This window comes from Oryctolagus cuniculus, chromosome 1 (genome assembly GCF_051225735.1).
Source record: "Oryctolagus cuniculus isolate XC-2025 breed Fujian yellow rabbit chromosome 1, ASM5122573v1, whole genome shotgun sequence".
Classification (NCBI taxonomy): domain Eukaryota; kingdom Metazoa; phylum Chordata; class Mammalia; order Lagomorpha; family Leporidae; genus Oryctolagus; species Oryctolagus cuniculus.
In genome coordinates, this window is record NC_142867.1 from 81,542,979 (window position 1) to 81,570,723 (window position 27,745).

The following is a 27,745-nucleotide window of genomic DNA, read 5'->3' on the forward strand; positions in this document are numbered from 1 at the left end:
GAGGAGTGAACAAAATTTATGTTGATTTGAAATTTAGTTTTTTTGTATATGGATGACCTGCATGTGTTTGGGGATTTTAGATAGCTTAGTACAGTGTTGGTTTTTGTGAAGGCCAAATAAACATTCATTGAAGTAGTTATTTCAAATCCCAAGGACTGATTATTTGTCTCTTCTCTTGATCTTTTTCACCATATTTCCATATACAACCACAGCCTGCAGTAATATCATCCCTGGATCTCTTGAAAATCTCTTTCATTCATTTCCTCATTGCCTTGCTCGTCTGGGCCTAAGGAAAAAAACTGTATTCTGCTTGAAAGAGGAATAGAAAGAACAACTGGTAAATAGCTAAAGACCTTTTTAGGGATGGTTTGAGATTTAGCAGGAAATAAGCACTGAAATCCAAATATTCACAATGTATTTTAGGAATTGATAAGGCTTGCAGAACAGAGATTATAGTCCCACTGTTGTGATTAGATTGTCCTTGCTAGACCTACTGGTCAGAAAGAGTAACTAGTTATTAAAGAGTATTAACTCACTGGAATTAAAATCCAAAATACTTTTTAGTTTTTCCAATAGTTGCCTCCAATTCTAAAACTGTTGAACACTCACTTCTTGCTATTTTGCCTTATTGGTAATCCTTGAAAAGTAATGTAGAACACCAGCAGCTTTCTGGCTCATTGGCCACTCAACAATGCCTCCTTCATCAGTAAACATATGGGCTTATTAAACCACTACCAGGTAAGCATAATATTGCAAGGCCTCCCCTTGGGTTTGTCTGGTTCTTTGTGATGCTGGTGATCTCTGTTGATGTGTTGCCTGATCTCCATTTAGTTTGCATGTATTTCCTTGGTGGGGTCTTCTCTTGAAGGGAGGTGAGGTTTGAATACTAGATTATGTAGCCTTTGGTAGCCATTCTAGCAATTCTGGATTTTATTTTTAAATATAAAGGGAAGGTTTTCAGGGTTTTAAATGATAAAATGATTTGACTGTTGCTTTAGGGTAACTATCTATTAATCAAAGATGGAACTATATAGGAGCAGTAGCGGAGGCAGAGAGACTAGTTAAGGGGCTTTGCAGAAATGAAGATGGGAGATGCTTGTGGCTAAGATTAGAAAAATGCTGGTGAATTTGGAAAGCAGCTGGAATCAAGATATATTTTGACTTCAAAGCCAATAGTGCTAACTAAAGTTCTGGATATGGAATATGGGAGAAAAATGAGAAATGAAGGGTCAAAGATGAGTTAGATCTCAAATTTTTGAGGAGCCATTAAAACCACTGGAGAAGGTTGGAGAACATCTTGTGTTTATATGGGGACAATGTTGAAAATAGAAAGAATCTGATATAATCAGAAGGAAGTGGCTTTAAAAGAGAATGCACAGTGGAACAATGGAAGGACAGTAGTCTTTCTCTCTGATTTCAGGAGTCAAAGGAGAGATAAGAAGAGGAAATGTCCATTTAACTGGTTTTCAGTAAAAATAGGTGTCAAGATGGGGTAGAAAAAGTGATTATTAGAGGGAAGACTAAGAAATAGAGGGATTTATTCACAATCAAACAATACTGAAGGAATATAGGGACTGCTGCTATAGGATGAGAGTTAGAGGATGAGATTAGAAGAGAAAGTATCAGGAGTGCCCTGATCCTGCCATTCCTAAAACTATCATGAAGAACAGGCTGAAGGCACATGTTAATGATAAGAGATAAGCAATGCTGAGCAAGAAAATCTGGTTTAAAGGCCATTTTATATAACTTACCAATATCAAGGTTCCATCTGGAACGGTAGCATGAGAGTAGGCATATCCTGTGTTAAGGAGAGTGCATGGGTAGGGACCTCTATTTTATACTTGAACTTGGTGTGTCTTTCCTAATTTCTGCATTAATTGTTGAGTAGAGCAATTGTGACATCAGAAGAAAATCATCCAATCATGGCTTCTGCTTTTTTAAAAAAATTTCTTCTCACTTTTATGAACTTTTTTCCCTTTCCTCATTATTTAAAGTTCTTCCTCTGTCTCACCTCTCACCTACCCTACAGGCTTTGATATACTGTACAGTGTAGTGCATTTCTAATATATTAGTTTATGCTTGAAGCTAACTTTTGACAGTTTGGGAGCCCGGAGGCTTAAAAATACTGAACTCAAGCATATATCTTGTCATGAATCACAACTATCAAGAATTCACCATTCACTTATTTTGGAAAGTGAATATTGCTTTCTGGATGACAATATTATATGAGTCTATTATTACTTCTCTAGTAATGCCACCTTGTGACATTGCTCATAGAATAATGCGTACATGTATACAGTGAGCATACATCCAGGTGATACATCTTAGGAAGAACAAGGCAACATCTTCAAATGAAGCATAACATGTGTAACAGGGTCTGGTGAGACTATAGATTTGACAAATATCTAGCCATTTTATCATCAAGCTAAACATTATTTCTTCTTTATTGAAACAGTAATTAGAATGTTTATTAAGGAATTTACATATACACATCCTGCTTTATTAGTATGTATGTCATTCTTCATTTTCAAACCTTGCCATAACTGATCTGAAAGGACTTGAACTTTAGAGTTACAATGTTGCCTCTTTTATGATGTGGGAAGAGGAAGGGAAAAGGTTGTATTAGGGACATTAAACCCGCTAAACTGAGAAAATGGCTAGTTTTGTCATGTTAAAGACACAGAACCATGAGCAGGTCCAATGTTCCAATAGTTTTATTATTTAGAGACTGGTCTGCCAATACTAAATATTTCTTAGACCTTTATATTTATTTGACAGGTAGAGTTATAGATAGTGAGAGAGAGAGACAGAGAGAAAGGTCTTCCCTCCTCTGGTTCACTCCCCAAATGGCTGCCATGGCCAGTGCTGCACAGATCCGAAGCCAGGAGCCAGGTGCTTCTTCCTGGTCTCCCACGTGGGTGCAGGGGCCCAAGCACTTAGGCCATCCTCCACTGCTCTCCCAGGTCACAGCAGAGAGCTGGACTGGAAGAGAAGCAACCGGGACTAGAACCCGGCACCCTTTCTTAGCCCTTTTAACTTTGAAGAAAATTGGAAAGGGGGTTAGCATAAATAAACAGTGTTGCTCAAAGTATGCTTTGCAAGTCAGAAGTATCTGTCAAGATACTAATAATTATTTTAAATAGTTATATACTAATAATTATTTTTTCAGTCTGGGAGGCAATAGGTGATGGCTCAAGTAGTTGGGGTGACCCAGGTGATTGAGAGACCTGGACTGAATTCTTGGCTATAGAATGACCCAGCCCTAGCTGATGGCAGGCATCTGAGGAGCAAACCAGCAAATGGGAGTGCCCTAACCCCAGTCCCCAGCCCCCCTCCTCCCCACCCAAGAACATGAACAAATAAATTAATAATTTTTAAAGAGATACTAATAATTAGAAACTTTTTTATGGCAGACCTCTGTTATAAGCTTAATTAAGGCAGAATTCTGAATGCCTGCAGCGTCTGTGTTAACAAAAGACCAAAGACTTGTTGAATCATCTAGCTCGGCTTTCTACAATGGATTGCCAGGATACAGATTGCAGATGCCGCCTATTGGGGCACCGACAACGTTCACACTTGAGGTAATACTACTTTTTAAAAAATATTTACATTTAATTGTTTATTTAATATTTGCTTTCTGATTGTATTGTAGTCTTCTAAAGTTAAGGATCAAAGCCTCAGAATTTTTCTATAGATGATTTTAGCTAATTATATATATATATGTTCTTTTTTTTTTTTTTTTTTTGGACAGGCAGAGTGGACAGTGAGAGAGAGAGACAGAGAGAAAGGTCTTCCTTTGCCGTTGGTTCACCCTCCAATGGCCGCCGCAGCCAGCGCGCTGCAGCCGGCGCACCGCGCTGATCCGATGCCAGGAGCCAGGAGCCAGGTGCTTTTCCTGGTCTCCCATGGGGTGCAGATATATATGTTCTTGAATATACAAATATTATATACATTATATATAGTAAATGGCCCCAGGAGTAGCATATTAAAAAAGCCACTGGTCTAGAATTTAACTAATTACAAATGAAAAGGTTTACATGTAACACAAATGACACTTGATATTGTGAATGGCATAGTGGAGACCCTTGTTACCTAACTGTTAAACTAGACACTTTATAGTTATAAAAACCCCAATATTCTTTAATAATATAATATATACAATAATTGTGGATAGGAAGTGTTTCTCAAACCTCATTTGACGAGTATAGTTACTTCACTAGCAACAGTATCTTCTGAATAATTTATTTAACTTCTTACCAGGCCTCACCTGTTACAAATCTCAACTCCCAACATCACCATCCTGGGACACACTTAAGCCATATCCAAACCTCAGTAGAATTGCAGCTGAAAGCATTGGGATTACTTGGGGCCTTAATGACATATAAATATTTACAAGTCAATTAGTTCACAATGGATACTTGGGTCAAACCATGAGGGATAGCTTGTTAGCTGTTAGAAATCCTATGAAAGTTCCAAGATATTTTCAACAATTACATCCAAGAAAAATAAATTACACTCTTCTGGCATCTTGTTAGAAGCAAAGGTGCTTTATCTCAAACCTTATCTCAAGCCATCAGGGCTCCAGACAATGCAATAAAGGTTGGAGTCTAATCCCAGCTGTGTCCTCTCTTTCAAAGTCCACTCCACAATTTTGTTTCCCCTGAACATTTTTTGCTTATTTATAGGAAGTCAATCATAGATTGCTAAAATTATCCTCTGCACTGTGAAAAAGATGGATGCAGGAGTTCCACTTCCAAGAATCTTTTTTTTTCAAATATTACAAATATTTAATGAGAAGTGGTTTGTAATTGGAACAGAGAGGTGAGGACAGAGAGAACGGCATTTGTTAAGGATGGCCTTGACAGTAAAAAGCCTTTTCAATGGCTAATTTTACTACTTTGAGTTAGGTAAAAACCTCAGTTAAGGGAGAGGACACAGAGTTATATAAATTTGGAGATTTGTTTAGGTGAAGAAGGAAAGAAGGCAAGTGAGTGAGTTTTGGTGTTAAGGTACTAACATGTGACAGTGAGTTTGAAACTAGCTTGAAACTAGGATACAGAGTCTGGAAACAGTCAGGAATGGGGAAGGAAAAACAATGCTGACATGTGCTGCAGAGCCCAGATTCCGCAGTTCTAGAGATACAGAAGGCAAAGCAGCAGTAGCTGAGTTATTTGGGAAATGATTAGGACACTTCAGCAGCCCCTGCCGGGCTTTACAGGATTCACACAAAGAAAATTGCCTGCCAACAGGAAGAATTCCTCCTCCGACTGCAGCGCTTTCTCTCTCCCACCCCTGAGGGCCCCCGGGGACCGCTGGGGCCAGGCCAAGCTTGGCCAGCGCTGCCAGCTTTTTTTCACTCTCTGCACTGATCAGGAGGGCGGGGGCGGGTTTGGCCAAGGTCCGAGGCTGCTCACCGCGTTCCCGGCGCGCGCGCTGGACTGGCTTCTCTGCAGCTCCCAGGCTACCGACAGCAGCCGGCGTTCGAGGCTCCGCGCGGAAGAAGCAATGGCCAACTCCAGGGGCCGTCTGTACCTTTGGATGTGCTTGGCTGCAGCGCTGGCATCTTTCCTGGCGGGATTTATGGTGGGTAAGTTACAAACTCCCCACCCCCGCACCGCGGACCCAGGGCTGGCCAGCCTCCGGAAGGCGGCTACCGTGCAAAGGGGAATGAAAGCAGCGTGCATCTGGAAGGGACTGGGCCGTAGGCTGGCCTTTGCCAGGTCCAGTGAGCTTCATGTGGGGAACCCTGGAAATTTCAGCAGAAGTAAAAATTCAATGTAGTGTGTTGTGTTACTCAGTGCTGAGTTCCGGCTACCCTTAGGGGCTTTTGGAAAGACAGTTTAGAGCTGTCACTATTCTCAGAGATGGGAAAGATGGTTTCATTTCCAAGCAATACGGAGTCAGAAATACCAACGTATCTGAGGGCACTGCAAATAACTGAACTTTCCTCATCCTTTAAGTGTCTGTGGAAGGAGGCTGTGTGTGCCAAGCACTGTCTTGCATATTAGATCTGCAGGGGAGAACCAGAGCAGATACTAAAGTAAAACTTCAACCAACTCAGAATTGCATCATACATTAGGATTAAAAGATTTTCAGCATTTAATGGGGCCCATTTGTCTTTAAAGCCCACCATGATCTATGGCGGGGGGGGGGGGGGGCACTTTTTCTCTTCTGATTTTGAAAAACCATAGCGATTGTGTGTGTGTGTGTGTGTGTGTGTGTGTGTGTATTTTCCCTCAGGCTGGTTCATTAAGCCTTTCAAAGGAACAACCACTTCAGTGCGCTATCATCAAAGTATACGGTGGAAACTGGTCTCAGAAATGAAAGCTGAAAACATTAAATCATTTCTTCGGTGAGTTTGTTTTTGCATATTTGATCTTAAAAATACTGTTTAAAACATTGCTGAGTGTAATGTGTATTAAATCTGGTTACATGTATGTGAGATATCTTTGTGTGGAAATTAGGTAGCAGTCATTAATTTATGGTTGTGTAAAGCCTCTCTTTAAACCATTAATAAGTTGAAATCCATTCCTTTTACAGAAATAGAGCTTTCTTCCCAAAACTTCATTTATCAAAAGGTATCTGGTAGTCCTACTGAGAGATTTTTCAACTTCATTTGGTTTTTTTGTTTATATTTTCTGAATAAAAATATATTTTTCTTAAAATGCAATTCATGGAACTTTGGACCGCAGCTCAATGTTATTATTTCTTCTTCATGCCTGAATTTAATCAGCATTTTTTTTTAACACATCATATTCTGTCAGGAAGAGTTTTGTGGTATTGATTCACTGGTTTAGTGGAAAGAAGGTAACTGCCTACCATAGGTTAAACCATTATCTCATCTTGCAAATATACATTTGTTGTTCACAAATAAAACAAAATGAAAGCAAAGAGGCATTAATGCATATCCTTCAATTTCTAAACATGAACAAGAGTTACTGACATTCAGGGGAAGGATTATGAACTCCTTGAGGTCAATGACCTATGGCATCTATTTCTGGGATGACTTTCAAAGGAGTGCCATTAAAAAATCAGATTTATTGAAACATAATTTACATAAGCTGCATCTCTATAGAACCTATAATTTGAGTTCTGACTGATTATACTGTATTCAGCAAACCTTCTCAGTCAAAATTCAAAAAAAAAAAAACTTGTTATTCTCTCTGCAGTTTATTCCTCCCTTCTTCCTTGACCATACGCAACCAGTGGTCACTGTTATGTCACCATAGATTCATCTCTATTTTCTGGAATTTTATATAAATGAAATTAGATAGTATGCACTTTTGTGTCTGGCTTCCTTCATACAGAGTAATGATTTTGGATTCACTCAGGTTGTTGCAGGTATCATTGTTTTGTTGTTGAATAGTATTCCACTTTATGGATATACTCCAATGTATAGTCAAGGGATATTTGGATTGCTCTTGGTTTTTTATTATTGTGAGTGAAGCTTCTATGAATGTATGATTACAAGTCTTTTTGTGGATTTATGTTTTTATTTCCCTTGGAATGGCTGGGTTGGAATAGCTGAGTTGGATGACAAACATATGTCTTACTTCTTAAGAAAATGCTGAAGTGAATTCACAAAGAGAGGGAGCTCTGCAATCCACTGGTTCACTCCCCAAATGACCACAATGACCAGGGCTGGGGCAGGCTGAAGCCAGGAGCCAGGATCTTCATCCAGGTTTCCCTTGAAGTGGCAGAGACCCAAGCACTTGGGTCATCTTTTGCTGCATTTCCCAGGCCATTAGCAGGACAGCCAGGACACTAACTGGCACCCATATGAGATGCTGGTGTTGCAGTCTGGGATTTTGTCCACTATTCCACAACAGCGGTCCCACCAAGGCAACTTCAGAAGTGGTTGCATCACATTGCATTCCTGTCCACCACATGTGAATGTTGCTGTTGCTGCTCAGCATGCCCAATACTTAGCACTGTCAGTTGTCTTAATTATGATAGTTTTAGTGGTGAGTAGTGATATTGTACTGTTTTTAATTTGGATTCTTCTTCTGACAGGATATTAAACATCTTCTTATGAGCCTATTGGATGTTTGTGTGTCTCCATTTATAAAGATTTATAATTGGAATTTACACATATAGGTCAAAGATCCACTTCAAGTTAATTTTTGTGGGTGGTTGGATGTGAGGGTTGATGATACAGTTTGTTTTAAAATAAGACACAAACACACTCACATGCACACACACACAGAGAAAGAGAGAGAGAGAGAGAGAGAGAGAGAGAGAGAGAGAGAATGTATATAGAATGGGAGAGAGCAAGCTTCCATTTACTGGTTCATTCCCTAAATGTTTACATGGACAGGGCTGCGTGGCCTGGCTAAGTCCAGGAGCTGGGAACTAAATCCAGGTCTCCCTTGTGGGTGGCAGGGACCCAGTACTTGAGCCATCCTTGCTGCCTTCCAGGGTCTACATTAACAGGAAGCTGAAGTCAAGAATCAGAGCTGGGTAGTGACGCCAGATATTCTGATGTGGGGCACAGGAATTTTAGCCAGACTCTCAACTGTTAGATTAAACACCCACCTACAACATTCATTGAAATAACTCTTCTTGCTTAGGAATGTTTGATTTTGCTAACTATTTCTTAAAATATTTTTCTACACATTCTTTTCTTCTCTTCCTTTGAGATTCCAGATAAGCCCTAGAGAATCTTCTACAGAGTGAAATGCATACACAATGGTGCATTTCCTCTTCTGTGCTGTGATTTGATGAGATCACAATGTTCCATTCTGTGAATTTAATTAGAATAAGCTAGCATATGAAAACAATTGTACTGTTCTTAGGAAATTTGAGCGGACTTATGGCCAAAACAAATCACATATCAAGAAGCTAATTCAAAATGTCTGCTTTTAGGTGCTTTTTTGGAGATACAGAAAAAAGAAAGAGTAGGCAGTGGGATCAATATCATTTGAAGAGACAATCTGTCTGTATTGTTAATGCAATGAAGTAAAATGGCAGAATGTCTTACCAAGTGGGACAAAATGCTTATATTGAAATTTGTACAACTTAAAAATATGAGATAAGATGTTAACACTGTTGTACTGTGCCTGCAGAATAACATGAAGTGTTGATAAGAGAGCATCAGCTATCAATGGTAAAACTTGGTGATGCTCTTAACTGAACTTTTTTTTTAGATTTTATTTATTTATTTGAGAGGTAGAGTTACACACAGTGAGAGGGAGAGACAGAGAGAAGGGTCTTCCATCCACTGGTTCACTCCCCAAATGGCCGCCACAGCTGGAGCTGAGCCTATCCAAAGCCAGGAGCCAGGAACCTCCTCTGTGTCTCCCACACAGGTGCTGGGGCCCAAGCTCTTGGGCCATCTTCTACTGCTTCCCCAGGCCATAGCAGAGAGCTGGATCCAAAGAGGACCACCCAGGAATAGAAGTTGTGCCTATATGGGATGCCTGTGCCACAGGCAGAGGATCAACCTATTGCGCCACAGCGCTGGCCCCTTAATTGAACTTTAAAAGTCATGCTTATTTATATTATTAGTACCTTAATTTCATTTTTAAAAGATTTTATTTATTTATTTATTTATAAGTCAGAATTACAGAGAGAGAGGGAGACAGGGTGGGGGGACGGCGCTGTGGCTCAGCAGGTTGGCACCCTGGCCTGAAGCGCTGGCATCCCATGTGGGCACCGGTTCTGGTCCCGGCTGCTCCACTTCCGATCCAGCTCTCTGCTGTGGCCTGGGAAGGCAGTGGAAGATGGCCTGGGTCCTTGGGCCCCTGTACCCACGTGGGAGACCCTGGGAAGGCTCCCAGCTCCTGGCTTCCGATCGGCACAGCTTCGCATCAGCACAGCTCCGGCTATGGCGGCCATCTGGGGAGTGAAGCAATAGATGAAGACCTCTCTCTCTCTCTATCTCTACCTCTCTCTGTAACTCTGCCTGTCAAATAAATAAAATAAATCTTAAAAAAAAAAAAAAAAGAGAGAGACAGACACACATACACACACAGAGAAAGATCTTCCATCCTCTGGTTCAGTCCCAAGTGGCTGCAACAACCAGGCCTGGGCCAGGCCAAATCCAGGAACCAGGATTTCTTCCAGGTCTCCAACATATATACAGGGACCCAAAGACTTGGACCATCCTCTTTTGCCTTCCCAGGCAGATGAGTAGGGAGCTGGCTTGGAAGCGGAGCAGCTGGGGCTCAAACTAGCACCCATATGGGATGCTGGCACTGCAGCCAGTGGCTTAACCTATTGCACCACAGCGCTGACCCCACTTTTCTTTAATTTCTAATATCCATAAAGTGACAAGTTATGTGTGAATAGTTTTCTTTTCAGTGTTGGCTTTTTTTTCCTTTGTGTCCAACTGAATACAGAAATTACATGCCAAGAACAGTGACCCAATAGGGACAGAGGGAAATACAATGAATTAGGTGCCCACAACTTAAATGTAGAGGAATGATCTAAGTTTTGGAGATAATGACACCTACAACATGCAGTAGGTGGTGACTTTTGATATGAACTTCAAAAAGAGCTGTTACTTTTAAAGAAAATGAAGGAAAAATATTAGAAAGAGCCATTGAAATATAAGAAAGACTCCATTGAAATATAAGAAAGGCCTTGTAGCTCTGACATATACGGAGGCATGTGAAAAAGAACAGCTTGGCAAGGCCCTCAGAGAAAACCAGTTAAAGCAAGCAGATAAATTAAACATTCAGTAAAGGGGCTGGAGGCACAGGAGAATTGTTGGTTTATTATTGATCTATTCATTATAGATATAAAGGGTTTGTAAACACAATAGTATAGTTCAGGAAGGAAATGAGGGGCTCTACATTGGGTTAAAGAGACTAACAATTTCATTACACCCAACCACTTTCTTATTGACAGGGCCTCAATCGTATTTTCCTGCTTCCAGGAAGGCTTGTATTTATCAGATGTTGTCATCTTCCAGATCTAGGAATCTTTTTATTGTTCATAGGCAGGTAATAATTTTATTCCGTTTGGCAATGATTGGTTTAAGTAGAGGAGAGTGACCTAATGAAATGAGAAAAACATTTAGTTAAGGTCTTCTACAAAGTATTTTCCTCTGTTAAATGAAACCTGCAAGAGGTACTAGCTGCTCTTGCTTGTACTTGTTTCTCGTAAGCATTATTGAGTGTATATGTGCTGCCTGGAACTATAATGCCCATCTTGGACCCTGATGAGAAACTTGTAGGAAATGAGTACTTGGGCCATTATCTCCTGCTTCCCTGCCACGTTGGCAGAGGGCTGAATTGGAAGCAGAATAGCTGAGACTTGGCATTCTTCGCAAGCTGTGGCTTAACCCCCTGCATCCCAATGCTGGGCTTCATATTTTTCTGAGTATACAAAATATCATATGTATAAACACATTAGCACATTTTAAAGATTTATTTGAAAGACAGAGTTGCGGAGAGAGGTACAGCCAGAGAGAGAGGTCTTCCATCTGCTGGTTCACTCCCCAAATGACTGCAATGGCCAGAGCTGAGCTATTCCAAAGCCAGGAGCCAGGAGTTTCTTCCAGGTTTCCCATGTGGGTGCAGGGTCCCAAGGACTTGGGCCATCTTCTGTTGCTTTCCCAGGCCATAGCAGAGAGCTGGATTGGAAGTAGAGCAAACCAGGTCTCAAACTGGTGCTCATTTGGGATGCCTGCGCTGCAAGCTGGGGCTTTAACCTGCTGTGCCACAGTGCCAACTCCATTAGTACATTTTAAAAAACAAATGTTGTAAGAATTAAACAGCTACAATGTGTAGTTTTCATTTGATGATATAGGGAAGGACAATTTCCCAGGGAAGAAGATGCTTGAGGAGTCCTAGTGGCTGATGAGTACTTTGCAGGTGGGAGAGAGGGAGAAGTAAAAACGGTGAGGGAGGGAGAGTCAAGTACATGTGATATATGCATGTCTGAGAGAAGGCCCCATGTAAAGGTAAGGGGTAAGAGAGAGCACAATCACTTCAGGAGAAAATGAATATACTCTCTGATGTAGAGCAGAAAATTTTATAGAGTAGTCGGAAGTGAAGCTGAAAAGGTAGAAGAATGGACCATATCTAAAAGGAATTTATATGCCCTGTGGGGCGGTGAGCTTCATAATACAAAGTGTAGGAAGGGATAGAACCCATATGGGAGGTTGGCGCTGCAGGCCTGGGCTTTAAAACTGACTGCGCCACAGCACCGGCCTCTAAAGTTGCAATCTTAAGACAACAGTCCAGATAAAAGATGATGCAGTCTTGAATTAGGAAGTTAGCTAGATTGAGGAAAAAGGGTGGATCTGAGAACCAGTTAGGGAGCATTTTAGTAGAACTTAATTAGTGACTGATTGGAGAAAAGAAGCAAAAAGTGAGTTCAGGATGACTCCCAGATTTTAAGCAGATTTAAGGGATTTTAAGGAGTTAGGTAGTAAGAACAGATGAATTATTTAGAAATATCAGTATTTCTCAAGATCAGACAGGTATACTTTCAGATTCCAGTCCCAGCATTTGTTAGATGTGAAGTTATGAATGAGTTACTCAACCATCCTCTGTTTCCTGTTTGGAAAAATGGGGTCTGTGAAAGATGAGTTCTGAGTATAAATGAGAACACATGTTAATGTGTCTGTAGAGGGCTTAATATATGATAAGTTTTTGATAAAGATGAATTCCTTCTACTTTTGTCTTTTGGTTAGCTAAAAATCACTTTATAAAAGTAATTGCTTTACTAATATCAGTGGGAGAGGGTTGGGAAAATGTTTTTAAAAGTATTTACCCAGGGGCTGGCACTGTGGTATAGCGGGTAAAGCCACCACCTGCAGTGCCGGCATCCCATATGGGTGCAGGTTCGTGTTCTGGCTGCGCCATTTCTGATCCAGCTCTCTGCTGTAGCCTGGGAAAGCAATGCAGAATGGCCCAAATCTTTGGGCCCCTGCATATGTGTGGGAGATCTGGAAGAAGCTTCTGGCTCCTGGCTTTGGATTGGCACAACTCCAACTGTTGCGGCCATCTGGTGACTAAACCACTGGATGGAAGACCTCTCCCCTGCCCCTCTCCTTTCTGCAACTCTGCCTTTCAAATAATATAAATAAATATTTTTTAAAAAAGTATTTACCTGAGGCAAAACCGATTTTACTAAGAAATGCATTTATGAGGCCACATCAACACTACAAGTGATTTACCCACAGAATTGAAAGGACACTGTCTAAATTCAATTCAACAAGCTCAGACAGAAGTGTTAGGCTCAATGATAAAAATCAGCAACTATAGCCATAGTACAATTAATAGAAGTATGACTATAAGATAAATGAAGAAGTGTGTCTCTCTGGTCCCTGGTAAACATTAAGACTTTTATTTTGCTTTGTTTTTACAAAATACCCTCTATTTGTGGATGAGCAGCAAGAAGGAGCACCATGGGGATAGGAGTGTGACCCTCTTCCTGAGTGTCTTCTCACATCTGGGCCTGTGCTGATTCTGTTAACTATGAGTGTGTTCTTTTCTGAGGGAGCACCATGGGGAAACTGCAGTTGTGTACAAACATGTTTAAAACTGGCATATACCCAAGTTGTTATCTCTGGCTGGGTTTTTTTCGTATCTCTGATATGGAAATGATAACTTAAGGCTTAAAGGTTGAGTAATGCATCTAAAATAGTCTTTAGCACATCATCTGAATATAGTTTTAACTCCTTCTTGTGTTTTATTTTCATTTTAGCTCTTTTACAAAACTTCCTCATCTGGCAGGAACAGAACAAAATTTACTGCTCGCCAAGAAAATTCAAACCCAGTGGAAGAAATTTGGGCTAGATTCAGCCAAGTTGGTTCATTATGATGTTCTTCTCTCTTACCCTAATGAGACAAATGCCAACTATATATCAATTGTGAATGAACATGGAATTGAGGTGATACAGAATTGTTGGTATTTTTCATGTTTTATAAATCCACCCTTTTATGTGGATTGGAGTGTAGGATCAAGTAAAAATAGAAGTTTGTTAATAATCCAATAAAAATAACATTTAAAAAATTGATGATATGCAAGCTAAATATTAAGAGTCTAGTAGGCATTAGGCATGGTACTAGGCCCTGAGGCCAGAAGGAAAGTTAGGACATAGGTGCTTTGCTTAAGTCAGATGAGGCTGACAATGAAATACATTGCTTCAAGTCAATATGGTAAGTGTTATGAACAGTATTATTAGGGCTGTTTATCTCACACACACACAAAAAGTCACTAAGTCCAGCCTGTGAGTTAGAGGAGATTTCCTGAAAGTGTTGATACGTTATGAAAGCACACAAGGAATTACTCATGTGGGAAAGCAAGATAAGAATTTTCTAGGCAAAAAATAAAATATTGGCAAAGCCTTAGAAACATAAACTAGCTTAGTAGCATTGGGAGAATTTAAGATCTGCATTTCAAACGTTTTAAACACAAAGTAGGCTGTGATTAAAGGAAAACGAGTAGATATGTTCTGCAGACTGTCATAAAAGGACTTACATGCTATCTTGAAGGTCTTAGAAATTAACTTTAGTCCACAGGAGCCAGTGACAAAAGTCCAAAGCAGGGGGAGGGTGTAGGTAGAATGGAATCTGAGATAGATTGAGCAGTCTGCTGATTATACTTACACTAGAGAAGGAGTTAAAGTTGCAGTCTTTTTTTTTTTTCCCTAAGATTTATTTCATTTATTTGAAATGCAGTTAGAGAGAGAGATTCAGAGAGAGAGAGGTCTTCCATCCTGTGGTTCACTCCCCAAATGGCTGCAATGGTGCAATCCAAAGCCAGGAGCCAGGAGCCAGGAGCCAGGAGCCAGGAGCTTCTTCCAGGTCTCTCACATGGGAGCAGGGACCAAGCACTTGGACCATCCTCCCCTGTTTTCCCAGGCATATTAGCAGAGAGCTGGATGGGAAGTGGAGCAGCTGGGACTCAAACTGGCACCCATATGGGATGTTGGCGCTGCAGGCCTGGGCTTTAAAACTGACTGCGCCACAGCACCGGCCTCTAAAGTTGCAATCTTAAGACAACAGTCCAGATAAAAGATGATACAGTCTTGAATTAGGATGTTAGCTAGATTGAGGAAAAAGGGTGGATCTGAGAACCAGTTAGGGAGCATTTTAGTAGAACTTAATTAGTGACTGATTGGAGAAAAGAAGCAAAAAGTGAGTTCAGGATGACTCCCAGACTAGAAACAGGCCTGGATTTGGAGAGTCAGAAGAAAGATAATAACAATCAAGCTCTTAAATGTGAGTGTATGAGTTTTAAAACTGGGCATCATAAGCATATTGGCTGTTTGTGAAATTTTCACAGGAAGGCAACATAGAATGAGTCAAGTAGTGTACTGGAGGTAAAATATGGGGAAAAATTATTTAAATAAAGATAGGAGAAAAAGAGGCCCACAAAGTAAGATGGAAAAACAGTCAAAAAAGGAAACTCAGGAGACTTCCACCTTTGAAGCCCCGTTTTTTCACTTTATAAAGAAGCTTTAAGTTAGCTGGGATTGCTAGCATTTGTAAAAGTTTCTATTATTTTGAAAACAAACAAAAAAAATAAAGCTTTTCAACATGGTCTACATATTTTTAGAACCTAGTTCCAGGATGTTTAATCTAAAGTGTATATTTGAGGGCAAAATGGATTAAACTTTTATAACAACCTGAAATTATTCTTTTCAACTTGAGTCTTTCCATTTTTGCTAGATTTTCAAAACAACATCCCTTGAACCTGCACCAGATGGATATGAGAATGTTACAAATATTGTACCGCCATATAATGCTTTCTCAGCCCAAGGCACGCCAGAGGTAAAATAAAGACATTTGTTTGTTCTCTTGTTTAAAATTTTCTTTGTTATGTGGAACTTGTGTAGAGGACTAAAATGAAAAAGATTAGGTGAGTTATACACACCAGTCCATTATTTACTACTGAGCACTAATGAACACATCCCCTTAAAATAAAAAGTAATATGTTTTACAAAAAGAAAATACCAGAAAAATCAAGAAAGCAAGTACATTTAAAATAGACCTTCGTGAAGCATATGCCACTCTGAAATAACAAAATTAAACATGCTTTTAATTCACTAATGCCAATAGATGCTTTTATAAGCTCGGGTAATTTTTTAAAATATTTATTTATTTATTTGAAAGTCAGAGTTACACAGAGAGGTCTTTCATCCTCTGGTTCACTCCCTAGTTGGCCACAATGACTGGAGCTATGCCGATACAAAGCTAGGAGCCAGGAGTTTCTTCTGGGTCTCCCACATGGGTGCAGGGTCCCAATGACTTGGACCGTCTTCTACTGCTTTCCTAGGCCAAGCAGAGAGCTGGATCAGATGTGGAGCAGCCAGGTCTTGAACCAGCACCCATATGGGATGCCGGCACTACAGGCGGTGGCTTTACCTGCTCTGCCACAGTGCCAGCCCCTAGTAATTGTTTATAAATCTGAATTGATCATAGTTGATAGATTTGTTTTTGTAGATCATCCACAGAAGCTCTTAAAAATGACTTTTTTTTTTTTTTTTGACAGGCAGAGTAGACAGTGAGAGAGAGAGAGAGACAGAGAGAAAGGTCTTCCTTTTGCCATTGGTTCACCCTCCAATGGCCGCCGCGGCCAGTGCGCTGCAGCCGGCGCATCGCGCTGATCGGAAGCCAGGAGCCAGGTGCTTCTGCTGGTCTCCTATGCGGGTGCAGGGCCCAAGCACTTGGGCCATCCTCCACTGCACTCCCGGGCCACAGCAGAGAGCTGGCCTGGAAAAGGGGCAACCGGGACAGAATCCGGCGCCCCGACCGGGACTAGAACCCGGTGTGCCGGCTCCGCTAGGTGGAGGATTAGCCTATTGAGCCGCGGCAAAAATGACATTTCTTTTATCTCCTGTGATCTAGAATACACTGATAATTTCTTCCACATAATGTACTATTTAAATATGTCTCATATTAACATTTTTTAACTTCTTTGGATTTGGAAAATCCTCTAAAGAATACAGAATCATCATGGGTTTTTTATTAATTGCAAATAAGGAAAGAAAACTTTCAGTGATGCAATACTGTAAGCAAACTTCTTTATTTCTTCTTAATTTCAGCAGTATTGAATTTGTTTCTTTCTTTATTCCTCTAGGGAGATCTTGTATATGTGAACTATGCTCGTACTGAAGATTTTTTCAAACTAGAAAGAGAGATGAACATCAACTGCACTGGAAAGATTGTTATTGCAAGATATGGGAAAATCTTCAGAGGAAATAAAGTATGGTTTTATTTTTCTAGAGGAAAGGGGAGAGGATATGTCCTATAAATGTACATAATCAGCTTGATTCATGATGTCCAAGATTGCTTCATGATGTCCAAGATTGCTTTAAAAATTGCCTTTTGTGCTATTTTCTAGGTGTGCCCAGAAATTTCTGTTTTTATGTACCATCAGGTAGCTATAAAGGGAAATAATTTTAAATGATTTTATTACAAAAGTAATATTTGCTATTTAACATCTAATTGAAGGAAACTTATATAAACTAAAAAATGTAAAGTTCCCCTGCATTATGTAAATTCATTGCCCAGATATAATCAATCTTAAGAGCTATTCATAACCTAATTAGGTGAGATATATGATCATATGTTTATTTATGTATAAGCTCACTTTACATACATATTTTAAAAACAAAGACTATGTTATACATTAGACAATTTTATTTTTTTACCCTTAGCTATAATTCAGGTTTATCCTTCCACATCAGCTTACTGAGAGTTGTATAATACAGTGGTTAAGATTATAGGCCCAGGCCGGCACCGTGGCTCACTTGGTTAGTCCTCTGCCTGTGGTGCTGGCATCCCATATGGGTGCCGGGTTCTAGCTTCAGTTGCTCCTCTTCCAGTCCAGCTCTCTGCTGTGGCCTGGGAGGGCAGTGGAGGATGACCCAAGTGCTTGGGTCCCTGTACCTCCAACGGAATGAAGACCTTTCTCTCTGTCTCTCGCTCTCTCACTGTCTAACTCTATCTGTCAAAAAAGATTATAAGCCCAAAGATTCTTACCACTTAGGGCTGGTCTAGTCTGGGACTCTGTTCTCCAGATTTTTTACTGTGATTTATGTAACCAACCATAAGTATGCCAAAGTTTTCTCATATATAAAATGTAAACACTAGTAGCACCAATCTCACAGAGTCCTTATTAAGATAATGTCTGGTAATAATAATTTCTGTAAAACTGATTTAAATACTTCACTAATTTAATTGATAGCATGATATTTTATAGAATTGATAAGCTAATCATTTCTCTGTTGAATTTTTTGCTTATCTTGAATTTGTTATTACTACAAATAATTCTACTGTGAACACCCTTATCCAGATTTGTGTGAATTTTGTAGTATAGATTCCTAGAAAAGAAATTGCTGAAGTGTATATTCTTTCAGAATTTTGATTGGCACAATCAAATGTCCTTTTAAGAAATTGTGACACATTACGCCCCCGCTGATATATAGTAAAATTCTTCCTGAATATTGGAATATGTTTTAATGAATCATACTTGATAGTTATACATCTTTTGTCACAATATTTCTGATAATGAAGAATTCAGTATCTCATAGGGTAGATTTTTTTTTTTTTTTTTTTTTTACAGGCAGAGTGGACAGTGAGAGAGACAGAGAGAAAGGTCTTCCTTTGCCGTTGGTTCACCCTCCAATGGCCGCCGCTGCAGCCGGCGCACCGCGCTGATCCGATGGCAGGAGCCAGGAGCCAGGTGCTTTTCCTGGTCTCCCATGGGGTGCAGGGCCCAAGCACCTGGGCCATCCTCCACTGCACTCCCTGGCCATAGCAGAGAGCTGGCCTGGAAGAGGGGCAACCGGGACAGAATCCGGCGCCCTGACCGGGACTAGAACCCGGTGTGCCGGCGCCGCAAGGTGGAGGATTAGCCTATTGAGCCACGGCGCCGGCCTAGATTTTTCTATCCTTGGCCAATTTGGATTGTTAGAAAGATGCTTACAAAACCAATTTGGGCAGTTTTTCACACCCTATGATTCTTCTCAATAAAATTCCATACCAGTTTAGTTTTACAAATATTTTGTTAGATGCTTACTCTATAATGTGTGAGATTTAGGAGAGCAGATAGTTAAATGTGAAAAAGACATTCTCAATAATACTCTCAGTCTAATAGGAAAAACAGAAACTTAAAAGTTACTTCAATAAACTCTAGGATGTTCTATAACAGAAAGTTATACAAAATACAGAATTACAAAGAAGAAAGAAGACATCAATTTTGAGTTTTGGGAATAATAGGAATGCTTCACATAAAAGATGGTACCTTGTTATATAGAATAAATATGTGTTAGGGCATGTACAAGGGAAAATGTACTCAAGGCAAAGATAACAGAATGTGTTAATGGGACAACAAAAAGTAGTGTTTAAGTGTCCTTACTTTATTAGATTGGTGCTTTTTGTAATATTAGTAAGCCAATCATGTGCTGTTTCTGTATCACCACTTGCACACTGTCCCTACAGGTTAAAAATGCCATGTTAGCAGGAGCCATCGGGATCATCTTGTACTCAGATCCAGCTGACTACTTTGCCCCCGAGGTACAGCCATATCCCAAAGGATGGAATCTTCCTGGCACTGCAGCCCAGAGAGGAAATGTGTTAAATTTGAATGGTGCTGGTGACCCACTTACTCCAGGCTATCCGGCTAAAGGTAATGAATGAGCCTATCAGTTCACTGTTTTTGCAAAATATCCCTTGCCTTTTTGATCAGATCAAAGCAAATAGCAAAAGAATAACATTCAAATTATCATTTTTGATTATTATTACTAGGAAATCAAAAGCATTGTCTCTTCTATTGTTTTAGTTTTAAATTTCTGTGAGGTGTGGGCTGCATTCTCCTACCTTTAGTAGAATAGAGGTCAGAAACACAGATCCTCATACCCAGAGGAATATTGCTCTTCTCAAAGTGGAATTAGGTTTTCTGAATTCCCTAAGAAATTCACTCTTTAGATAATATATTCTTATTTTTTAAAATACCAATGAGTTTTCTGATTAGTGCTATTTAAAATTTAAAATTTGAGAAGTTTTGATACATGTGAAACCATATCCCACAAACCAGACCAAAAAAAAAATACATCCATTACTGCAAAATAAGTTTTCTGTCATCTCTTCAGAATCCCTTTCCATTCTTCCTGCCTGTACCCCTGTCAACCCCCTACCCACTCACACCATTTACATCAATGATTCATTTTGTTATTGCTGACTAGAATCCCATTGAATAGCTACACCAAAATTTGTTTATCCTTTTGCTTTTTGCACATTTGGGTCACTTTCAGTCTCATAGCTATTACACATAAGTGTATCATAAGCTTTGTACAAATTATGTGTGTATATATACTTTTTAAAAAAATTATTTATTTATTTGAAAATCAGAGTTACACAGAGAGAGAAAGAAAGGTATCTTGGTTGAAAGCCCCAGTCCCAGTGAGATTTTAAGGCTGTCAATACTTTTCAATATACCTTTAAAGAGAATGCTGTGTTACTGTGAATAGATGTTTATCATTAATTCCTAAGATCTTACAAATTTCCTTTGGTTATTTTTTCCAATCATTTCTAGTTTCAAAATCTGGAACACATTTTCCAGATATCTGGTTAGTTGAAGCTTCTACAAGAAGAATACAAGATATCTTTGAGGAAATAAAATATTCTTAAAATTCAAGAGAATTATGCAGACTGCCAAAACAAATTTGGGAAACTATAATCTCAGTAATTGATTTTACCTTAATGTATAAATGATTTAAACTTTACTGTTGATCAAATGGGCTGTATTAAGTAAAAAGATAGTTGGACTTTTGGGTAACTTTTAATTTTGCTTTAATTGCAAATGTGTAGCGAATCTGAAGTAGTATTAAAAAAAAATTCCTGAATACCTCTTGTTCATATTATTCAATTGTTTCCATTTATGTGCTTGATTTTACAGAGTATACTTTCAGACTTAATGTTGAAGAAGGAGTAGGAATTCCCCAAATACCTGTACATCCCATTGGATATAATGATGCAGAAATACTATTACGGTATAGTTTCCTAGTTAGATATGTGATTAAGATATTTCAAATGAGAGTGTCAATTTTCTAATCAAAAACCAATATAATTATATTAAAGGTAAAGTAATTTTGGATGTAAGAATGATGGAACATACCACCTTAAAGTTTTTTTTAAATTTATTTATTTGAGAGGCAGAGAGAGAGGAAGACAGAATACATTCATGCACAGGCTGACTTCTCAAGCCAGGGACTAAACCCAAGTCTCCCATGTGGGTGGCAGAAACCCAATTACTTGAGTCATCACTGCTGTTCCTAGAATCTGCATTAGCAGGAGGCTGGCATCAGGAGCTATAGTGAAATATCCAGCTTAAGTACTCTGACTTGGGACATGATCATCTTACTGTCATCTTAACCACTAGGCTAAATGCCCACACCCATACAATTTTTTTTTATTCCACAGAAAATGAGAAGTGAGTTTAGTGACTAAGAAATAACACTGCAACATTGCTCTGTTGGCCACAAATGAAATGGTCAAATGTTCAAAGATAGAAATGAATACTAGTTTGAGATTTTTCAAGTGGTTGGATTTTCTTAGATATCCCTTAAATAAATATTTATACTTGGCCTATAATTCAAATTATGATAATGCCCAACAAGTACTAGATATGTGACCTGTACCAGTGGCTTTATCTTTCTTTAATCAGTTTCCTTATCTATAAAATGAAGATAGTAATTGTTTCTCCCCAATAGTGTGACTTTGACTTCAGATATGTGAAGTACTTAGTGCAGTATCTAGGATAGGGTGCACAACATTTTCTATTATTATTTTCTGTAACTGATGTTGCTTATTTAATCCCAACTTCCGTTTTTAAAATGTTTTGTTTTATATAAAGGGAACAAATTTCATGTTTTAATATACAGTTTTAAGAGCGTGATACTTCCCACTCTACTCTCTCTCATTCCTACACTCCCTCCTTGTGTCTGTTTTAGCACAGCTGAATAATTGCTCCAGTGAATGACTACAATGTTATCAGCAGCTTCTTTGCAAGTTAATTTCTCTCCCTTTACAGTCATGAATTAAGATTTCTTGCACCCAGTGGTTCCCCATATAAGTAATAAGGCCAAGAGCAAAAGGCTGTTTTTTTTTTTTTTAAGATTTATTTATTTATTTTAAAGGTAGAATCACAGAGAGAAAAGGAGAGACAGAGAGAGGTCTTCCATACACTAGTTCACTCGCCAGATGGCTGCAACAGCCAGGGCTGGGCCAGGCCAAAGCCAGGAGCCAGGAGCCAGGAGCTTCTTCCAGATCTCCCATGTGCATGCAGAAGCCCAAGTAGTTGGGCCATCCTCTGCTTCTTTCCCAGGCATGTTAGTAGGGAGCTGGATTAAAAGCAGTGCAGCTGATATTTGAACTGGCACCCATCTGGGATGCTGGCATTGCAGGCGACAGCTTTACCTGCTACACCACAACACTGTCCCCAAAAGGCTGGTTCTGTCCATCTTCCGTTACTGTTCTATTTTTTTTTCTCTCCTTAGCATGTATCACTAGCATGTTACATATTTATTTATCTCAGTTATAGCTCTGTTGCTAGAATGTAAGCCCCACAGGGAGGAGACTGTTTTTACAGAACCTTAATGAATGATCAATAAATATTTCTTAAATATATGAATGAAATATTATCTCATCTTCAAACGTCATGGTTTGTCCTTAGAAATTGTGATGCTCAGCCTTTTTCTGTTATTTTCATGTTCTCTTGACAGCTATTTGGGAGGAACTGCTCCACCAGATGAGAGCTGGAAGGGAACTCTTAATGTGGGTTACAGAATCGGGCCTGGATTTGTAGGCAGTGATTCTTTCAGGTAATGTATTATTTTAATAGCCTGGAAAAGTTTTATGTTTTAATGTAAAAATGTTAAGATAACTGTTCTGTGAGGTGTATTTTGCTTATCTCTTTCTCTGTTCCATTAGTGAACAACTGATTTTTTAAGATTAAAGCAATACTTAAAGTATTGGATTCTTCCAATAGTGATATCAATATTTGTTTCATAGGGTTTCAAAACATATTACATTTGAGTTACAGGTTTAACGCTTCAAGTAATTTTTTTTTTAGTTTCACCTTCACCAAAAGATTTTAAAACAATTTTCAAATTCTGTACGTGGAAACTCAAGATTAACTCAAAGAAGGGGTTAAAAAAGAAAGGCACCAACATTTAATGATCATTTACTGTGAGTTTCTAAGGCAAGCAGGAAATAAAGGTGGCAAGATCACCTTGTACAGAGCTGTAACAGCAGGGTCTGCTCAGAACCTTAAGGAATTGGATTTACCTGAAATGTAGGAGGAGAGGGAAATGTTAACACTGACACATCAGAAAAGATGTGGCTGTTTTTATTAAACTAGATTTATTAAATCACATTATTTCCTCACAATTTACTTTGACTAGATGGACTAAAACTCTTAGAATGTTTTTTAGTTTTTGTAGGAATATTTTTATTCCAATATATTTACACTATTAGAAGTTCACCTTTTTTACTATAAGAGAATTTTAGAAATATTTGATTTATGTCTTTACTTTCATAATTCAATCAGAATAGAGTTCATTTAATTTAAGAGCGTTTACTATCTATTTTATTTATACTCTCAAGAGGTAGGAAAATATAACATACACAGTGAAAGGTAATGGCCTTTCTGGTTTACAAATATAAAATTATACAAACAGAGAAAACATACAAGGTGTCCTCAGAAGGTTCATGGAAGATGCCCATTATGAAAAACTATGTGTGGATTTTTAAAATCTTTGCATCAAAATATTTCAGTTCCAATTTCCATGAATTTTTAAAGCTATCTTCAAAAAACTTTTTTTTATTTATTTATGTATTTTGGAATGCCAGAGGTACATATATCTTCCATCCACTGGTTCACTCCTCAATGTCCACAAAAGCTGAGGCTGGGCATGGCTGTAACAAGAAGCTGAGAATTCAGTCCAAGTCTATGAATGGGTGGCAGGGACCCAAGTACTTGAGTTATCACATGCCAACACCCAGAGTAGGTGTTAGCAGAAAGCAGAAATGGAGAGTGTAGGCACAACTCTAATCCAGGCTCTCTGATATAGGATGAGGGTGTCCCAAGGGGCAGCTGAAACATTGCCCCAAATGCCTGCCCCTACAAACTTTTTGGGAGTGACCGTCATTAGCTTCAGTTCTATGATTTCAGTCACAGTGCAAGGAAAACTCAGGAATATAAAAATTCCAATGTCAGGGCCTGTGTTATGGCATAACTGGTAAAACTGCCACCTGTAGTACCAGCATCCTATATGGGCTCTGGTTTAAGGCCTGGCTGTTCTACTTCTGATCCAGCTCTCTGCTGTGGCCTGGGAAAGCAGTGGAAGATGATCCAAGTGCTTGGGTCCCTTAACCCGCATGGGAGACTCAGAGGAAGCTGCTGAGCTTCTTCTGGGTGTCCTTTGTGGGTGCAGGGACCCAAGGACTTGGGCCATCCTCAGCTGCTTTCCCAGACACATTAGCAGGGAGCTGAAATGGAAGTGGAGCAGCCAGAACTCACCAGCACTCATAGGGATGCTGGTCCTCCAGGCCGGGACATTAATCCGCTGTACCACAACACAGGCCCCTCATTGTCATTCTTAAAGTCATCACCCAGACATTTCTTTAACAAGGTCCATTCATACTGGTACTTCCATCATCTGGCAAAAAGCACCTGAACAGCCAGAATTAATGTAAAGACACACATCCAAATAATAGGACTGTGCTTTTCCTTTTGTTACATAATAGGCTGTCTTACTTATTTTGTAAATAACTATTTGAAAATTTTAGAATGAATAACCCAGGTATTTTGAAAAACAGAATATTTTGAATTACTAATAAATATCAAAAATAGACTATCAAGGAAAAAGAACGTAAAACATTCATCTTATTTAAAAATTTAATTTCAAGCATCTGCTTAAGTATGCAAGAGTAAATTATTGTGACGTCTGTAACTGCCTTACAAGTGGTTCAATAGTGTTGACAATTATTGCACTTATGGTAAGTATATGACAGTTTATCATCCAAAGTACAGTTTTCCATAGTTTTGATATTTTTTCACAATAAGATATTGAAATGTAGACATAATGCCCTATCCAAACTAATTTATTCCTTCTGGAATTTTAGGAAGGTTAGAATGCATGTTCACAACATCAATAAAATTACAAGAATTTACAATGTCATTGGAACTATCACAGGATCTGTGGAACCTGGTGAGTCTTTGAACTTTTTAAAAACATTTGGTTTTTACAGATATTAAAGGGTAACAGATGATAAATTTCAGACATGACTGATTTTTTTTCTGGTTGATTTGAAACTATTAAATTTTGGGAAGAAAGTATACAACTCTGAAGGGATGTTTTTACTTTATCTTTTTTTAACATTTTATTTATTTATTTGAGAGGTAGAGTCACAGACAATGAGAGGAAGAGATAGAGACAAAGGTCATCCTTCCATTGGTTCACTCCCCAAATGGCTGCAATGGCCAGAGCTGTGCCAATCCGAAGCCAGGAGGCAGGAGCTTCTTGCAGGTCTCCCATGCAGGTGCAGGGGCCCAAGCACCTGGGCCATCTTCCACTGCTTTCCCAGGCCATAGCAGAGAGCTAGACTGGAAGAGGAGCAGCTGGGACTAGAACCGGCGCCCACATGGGATGTCGGAGCCACAGGCGGAGGATTAACCTACTGTGCCATGGCACCAGCCCCAGGAATGTTTTTACTTTATAATGTTAATTTTTTCTATGGAAGAAATGGAAGGAGAAGAAAGTTTAATTTTAAAACACAAATTATGAATATTTAGAATGTGTTTAAAAAGTTGTAGTTTTTTTGAGCACATTGTCTTCTCCAGACAGGTATGTTATTCTGGGAGGTCACCGGGACTCCTGGGTGTTTGGAGGTATTGACCCAACCAGTGGGACTGCTGTTTTGCAAGAAATTGCCCAGAGTTTTGGAAAACTGATAACTAAAGGTAAATAACATTCCTATGGTAGGTGATGTTAGAAAGTGACTGGCCTAATTTTCCTATATTTTTAGGCAGGTGTATCTAACCACATATGTTCATGATGATTACAGGTTGGAGGCCTAGAAGAACTATCATTTTTGCCAGCTGGGATGCAGAAGAATTTGGACTTCTGGGTTCCACAGAATGGGCTGAGGTAGGACAGACAGAAAAGGTTCCTATTCCCTTCTTGGTCAGCAGAGGAGAAGTATATATATCTCAGGATGATCACAAATAGATCCTATTGTCTGATGGAATCATAAGTTGGAGAATGATTCAAGAGAACTTAAGGAACACAGTTTGACTTTACATTTCCAGCAAAATTCAGTAAAATGTGCTTTTACACCTAGTTTGGCTAAATAGAATACCTTCTTGTTACTAGACCACAAATAAATATATTCATTCTTGTCAAGATCTTTGTTAGTTTCTATTTGAATTTTTTGGTGAAAAATAAATTGAATTGGCAAGCTCAAATATCCCCCAAAATTCCCAAATTAGGAAACTGTTTTAATCAACTGATCTAGGAAATGGTACAAATCCTTGGAGTTTATCTTCACATTTCTGATGATTCTGTGCAGTTTTTCCATCTGAAAAACAGCATAAGATATTCTATTAAGTTCACTATACTTTGATTATAATTTAACATTTAGATTCTGTATAAAATTGCAACCATAGGAAAATTTTACCATTCACAACAGATGTGTGCCTGATTGTTAATAAATTGACTTCCTTTGTAATTTCAGAGATGTTTCCTTTCCCTTTCGGATATAATTGTTTTCACTTGTCATGTGCTCTTAATTTTTTTTTTCTGTCTTTCTCCTAGACCTCCTTTCTTTCTTCTTCCCTTAGCCTCTCTGTTCAGTAATCTCTAAGTTCTTAAATGTATAAGGCAAGCTAATACATTGTTATAAAGGTAGGTACCCTGTGTAAGTACTTTCCCTTCACTATCTGCTGTTTATCATTTATGAGTTCAGATAAACATGGTGTATGTGTACTGGCATTATGTTTAGTTTTTAAAATGCTTCTCTCTTGATGCATTTCCTCTTTTGTTACTTTAAATTAAGAATAAAATAAATTGGTGATGGCGCCGTGGCTCACTTGGTTCATCTTCCACCTGTGGCACCGGCATCCCATATGGGCACAGGGTTCTAGTCCCGGTTGCTCCTCTTCCAGTCCCACTCTCTGCTGTGGCCCACGAGGGCAGTGGAAGATGGCCCAATTGCTTGGGCGCCTGCACCCACGTGGGAGACCAGGAAGAAGCACCTGGCTCCTGGCTTCAGATAGGTGCAGCACCGGCCATAGCAGCCATTTGGGGAGTGAACTAACGGAAGGAAGACCTTTCTCTCTGTCTCTCTCTCTCTCTCTCTCACTGCTTAACTCTGTCAAACAAATAAAAAATAATAATAATATAAATCAAACAAATGCAGGTGTACATTCATACATACACAGCCACTTCTCTGATATCACTTATCCTTTGTTCATTCCATTTACCTTACAAATTTTTATTATTTTTATTCTTAAATTGGTACCATGAATATACATTTTGGAAGTAGAACATCAATTTAAATGAATCAAATTTCATTTGTAAGGTCACTTAATATTGGAAATATATATATAATTTTTGTTATACACACACATACATACATCTATTTTTTAAAATTTCGGCAGATTAAAATAAAGATTTAAAAATCTGAGGTAAAAATAATAAACATGTTTTTCATTAATTTACATACATGTGCATTAAAAGATAATTTCAGTACTCTTTCTAGTTTTCTACTACCAGTTA

The 27,745-nt window shown here is 38.9% G+C and overlaps 1 protein-coding gene across 6 annotated transcripts in view; it reads left to right on the forward strand.

Moving 5' to 3' along the window:
* The first annotated feature begins 5,069 nt into the window (after positions 1-5,069).
* NAALAD2 (N-acetylated alpha-linked acidic dipeptidase 2) overlaps positions 5,070-27,745 on the forward strand; it is a 111,480-nt gene continuing 88,804 nt past the window's right edge. For 2 of the 6 annotated variants that reach the window (XR_016219429.1, XM_089311976.1), the window contains exons 1-11: positions 5,160-5,587; positions 6,241-6,352; positions 13,660-13,846; positions 15,630-15,731; positions 17,041-17,166; positions 19,407-19,593; positions 20,863-20,956; positions 22,688-22,786; positions 25,092-25,177; positions 25,810-25,929; positions 26,034-26,116. Coding sequence is in view for 4 of the 6 variants with exons in the window: in XM_089311976.1 (XP_089168102.1) it covers positions 5,179-5,587; positions 6,241-6,352; positions 13,660-13,846; positions 15,630-15,731; positions 17,041-17,166; positions 19,407-19,593; positions 20,863-20,956; positions 22,688-22,786; positions 25,092-25,177; positions 25,810-25,929; positions 26,034-26,116 (1,605 nt within the window). In the remaining 2 variants the exon portion in view is untranslated. Of the gene's footprint in view, positions 5,588-6,240; positions 6,353-13,659; positions 13,847-15,629; positions 15,732-17,040; positions 17,167-19,406; positions 19,594-20,862; positions 20,957-22,687; positions 22,787-25,091; positions 25,178-25,809; positions 25,930-26,033; positions 26,117-27,745 lie in introns of all 6 variants that reach the window. The other 4 variants (XM_089311987.1, XM_017344083.4, XM_002708640.6 and 1 more) reach the window with 3 other exon arrangements.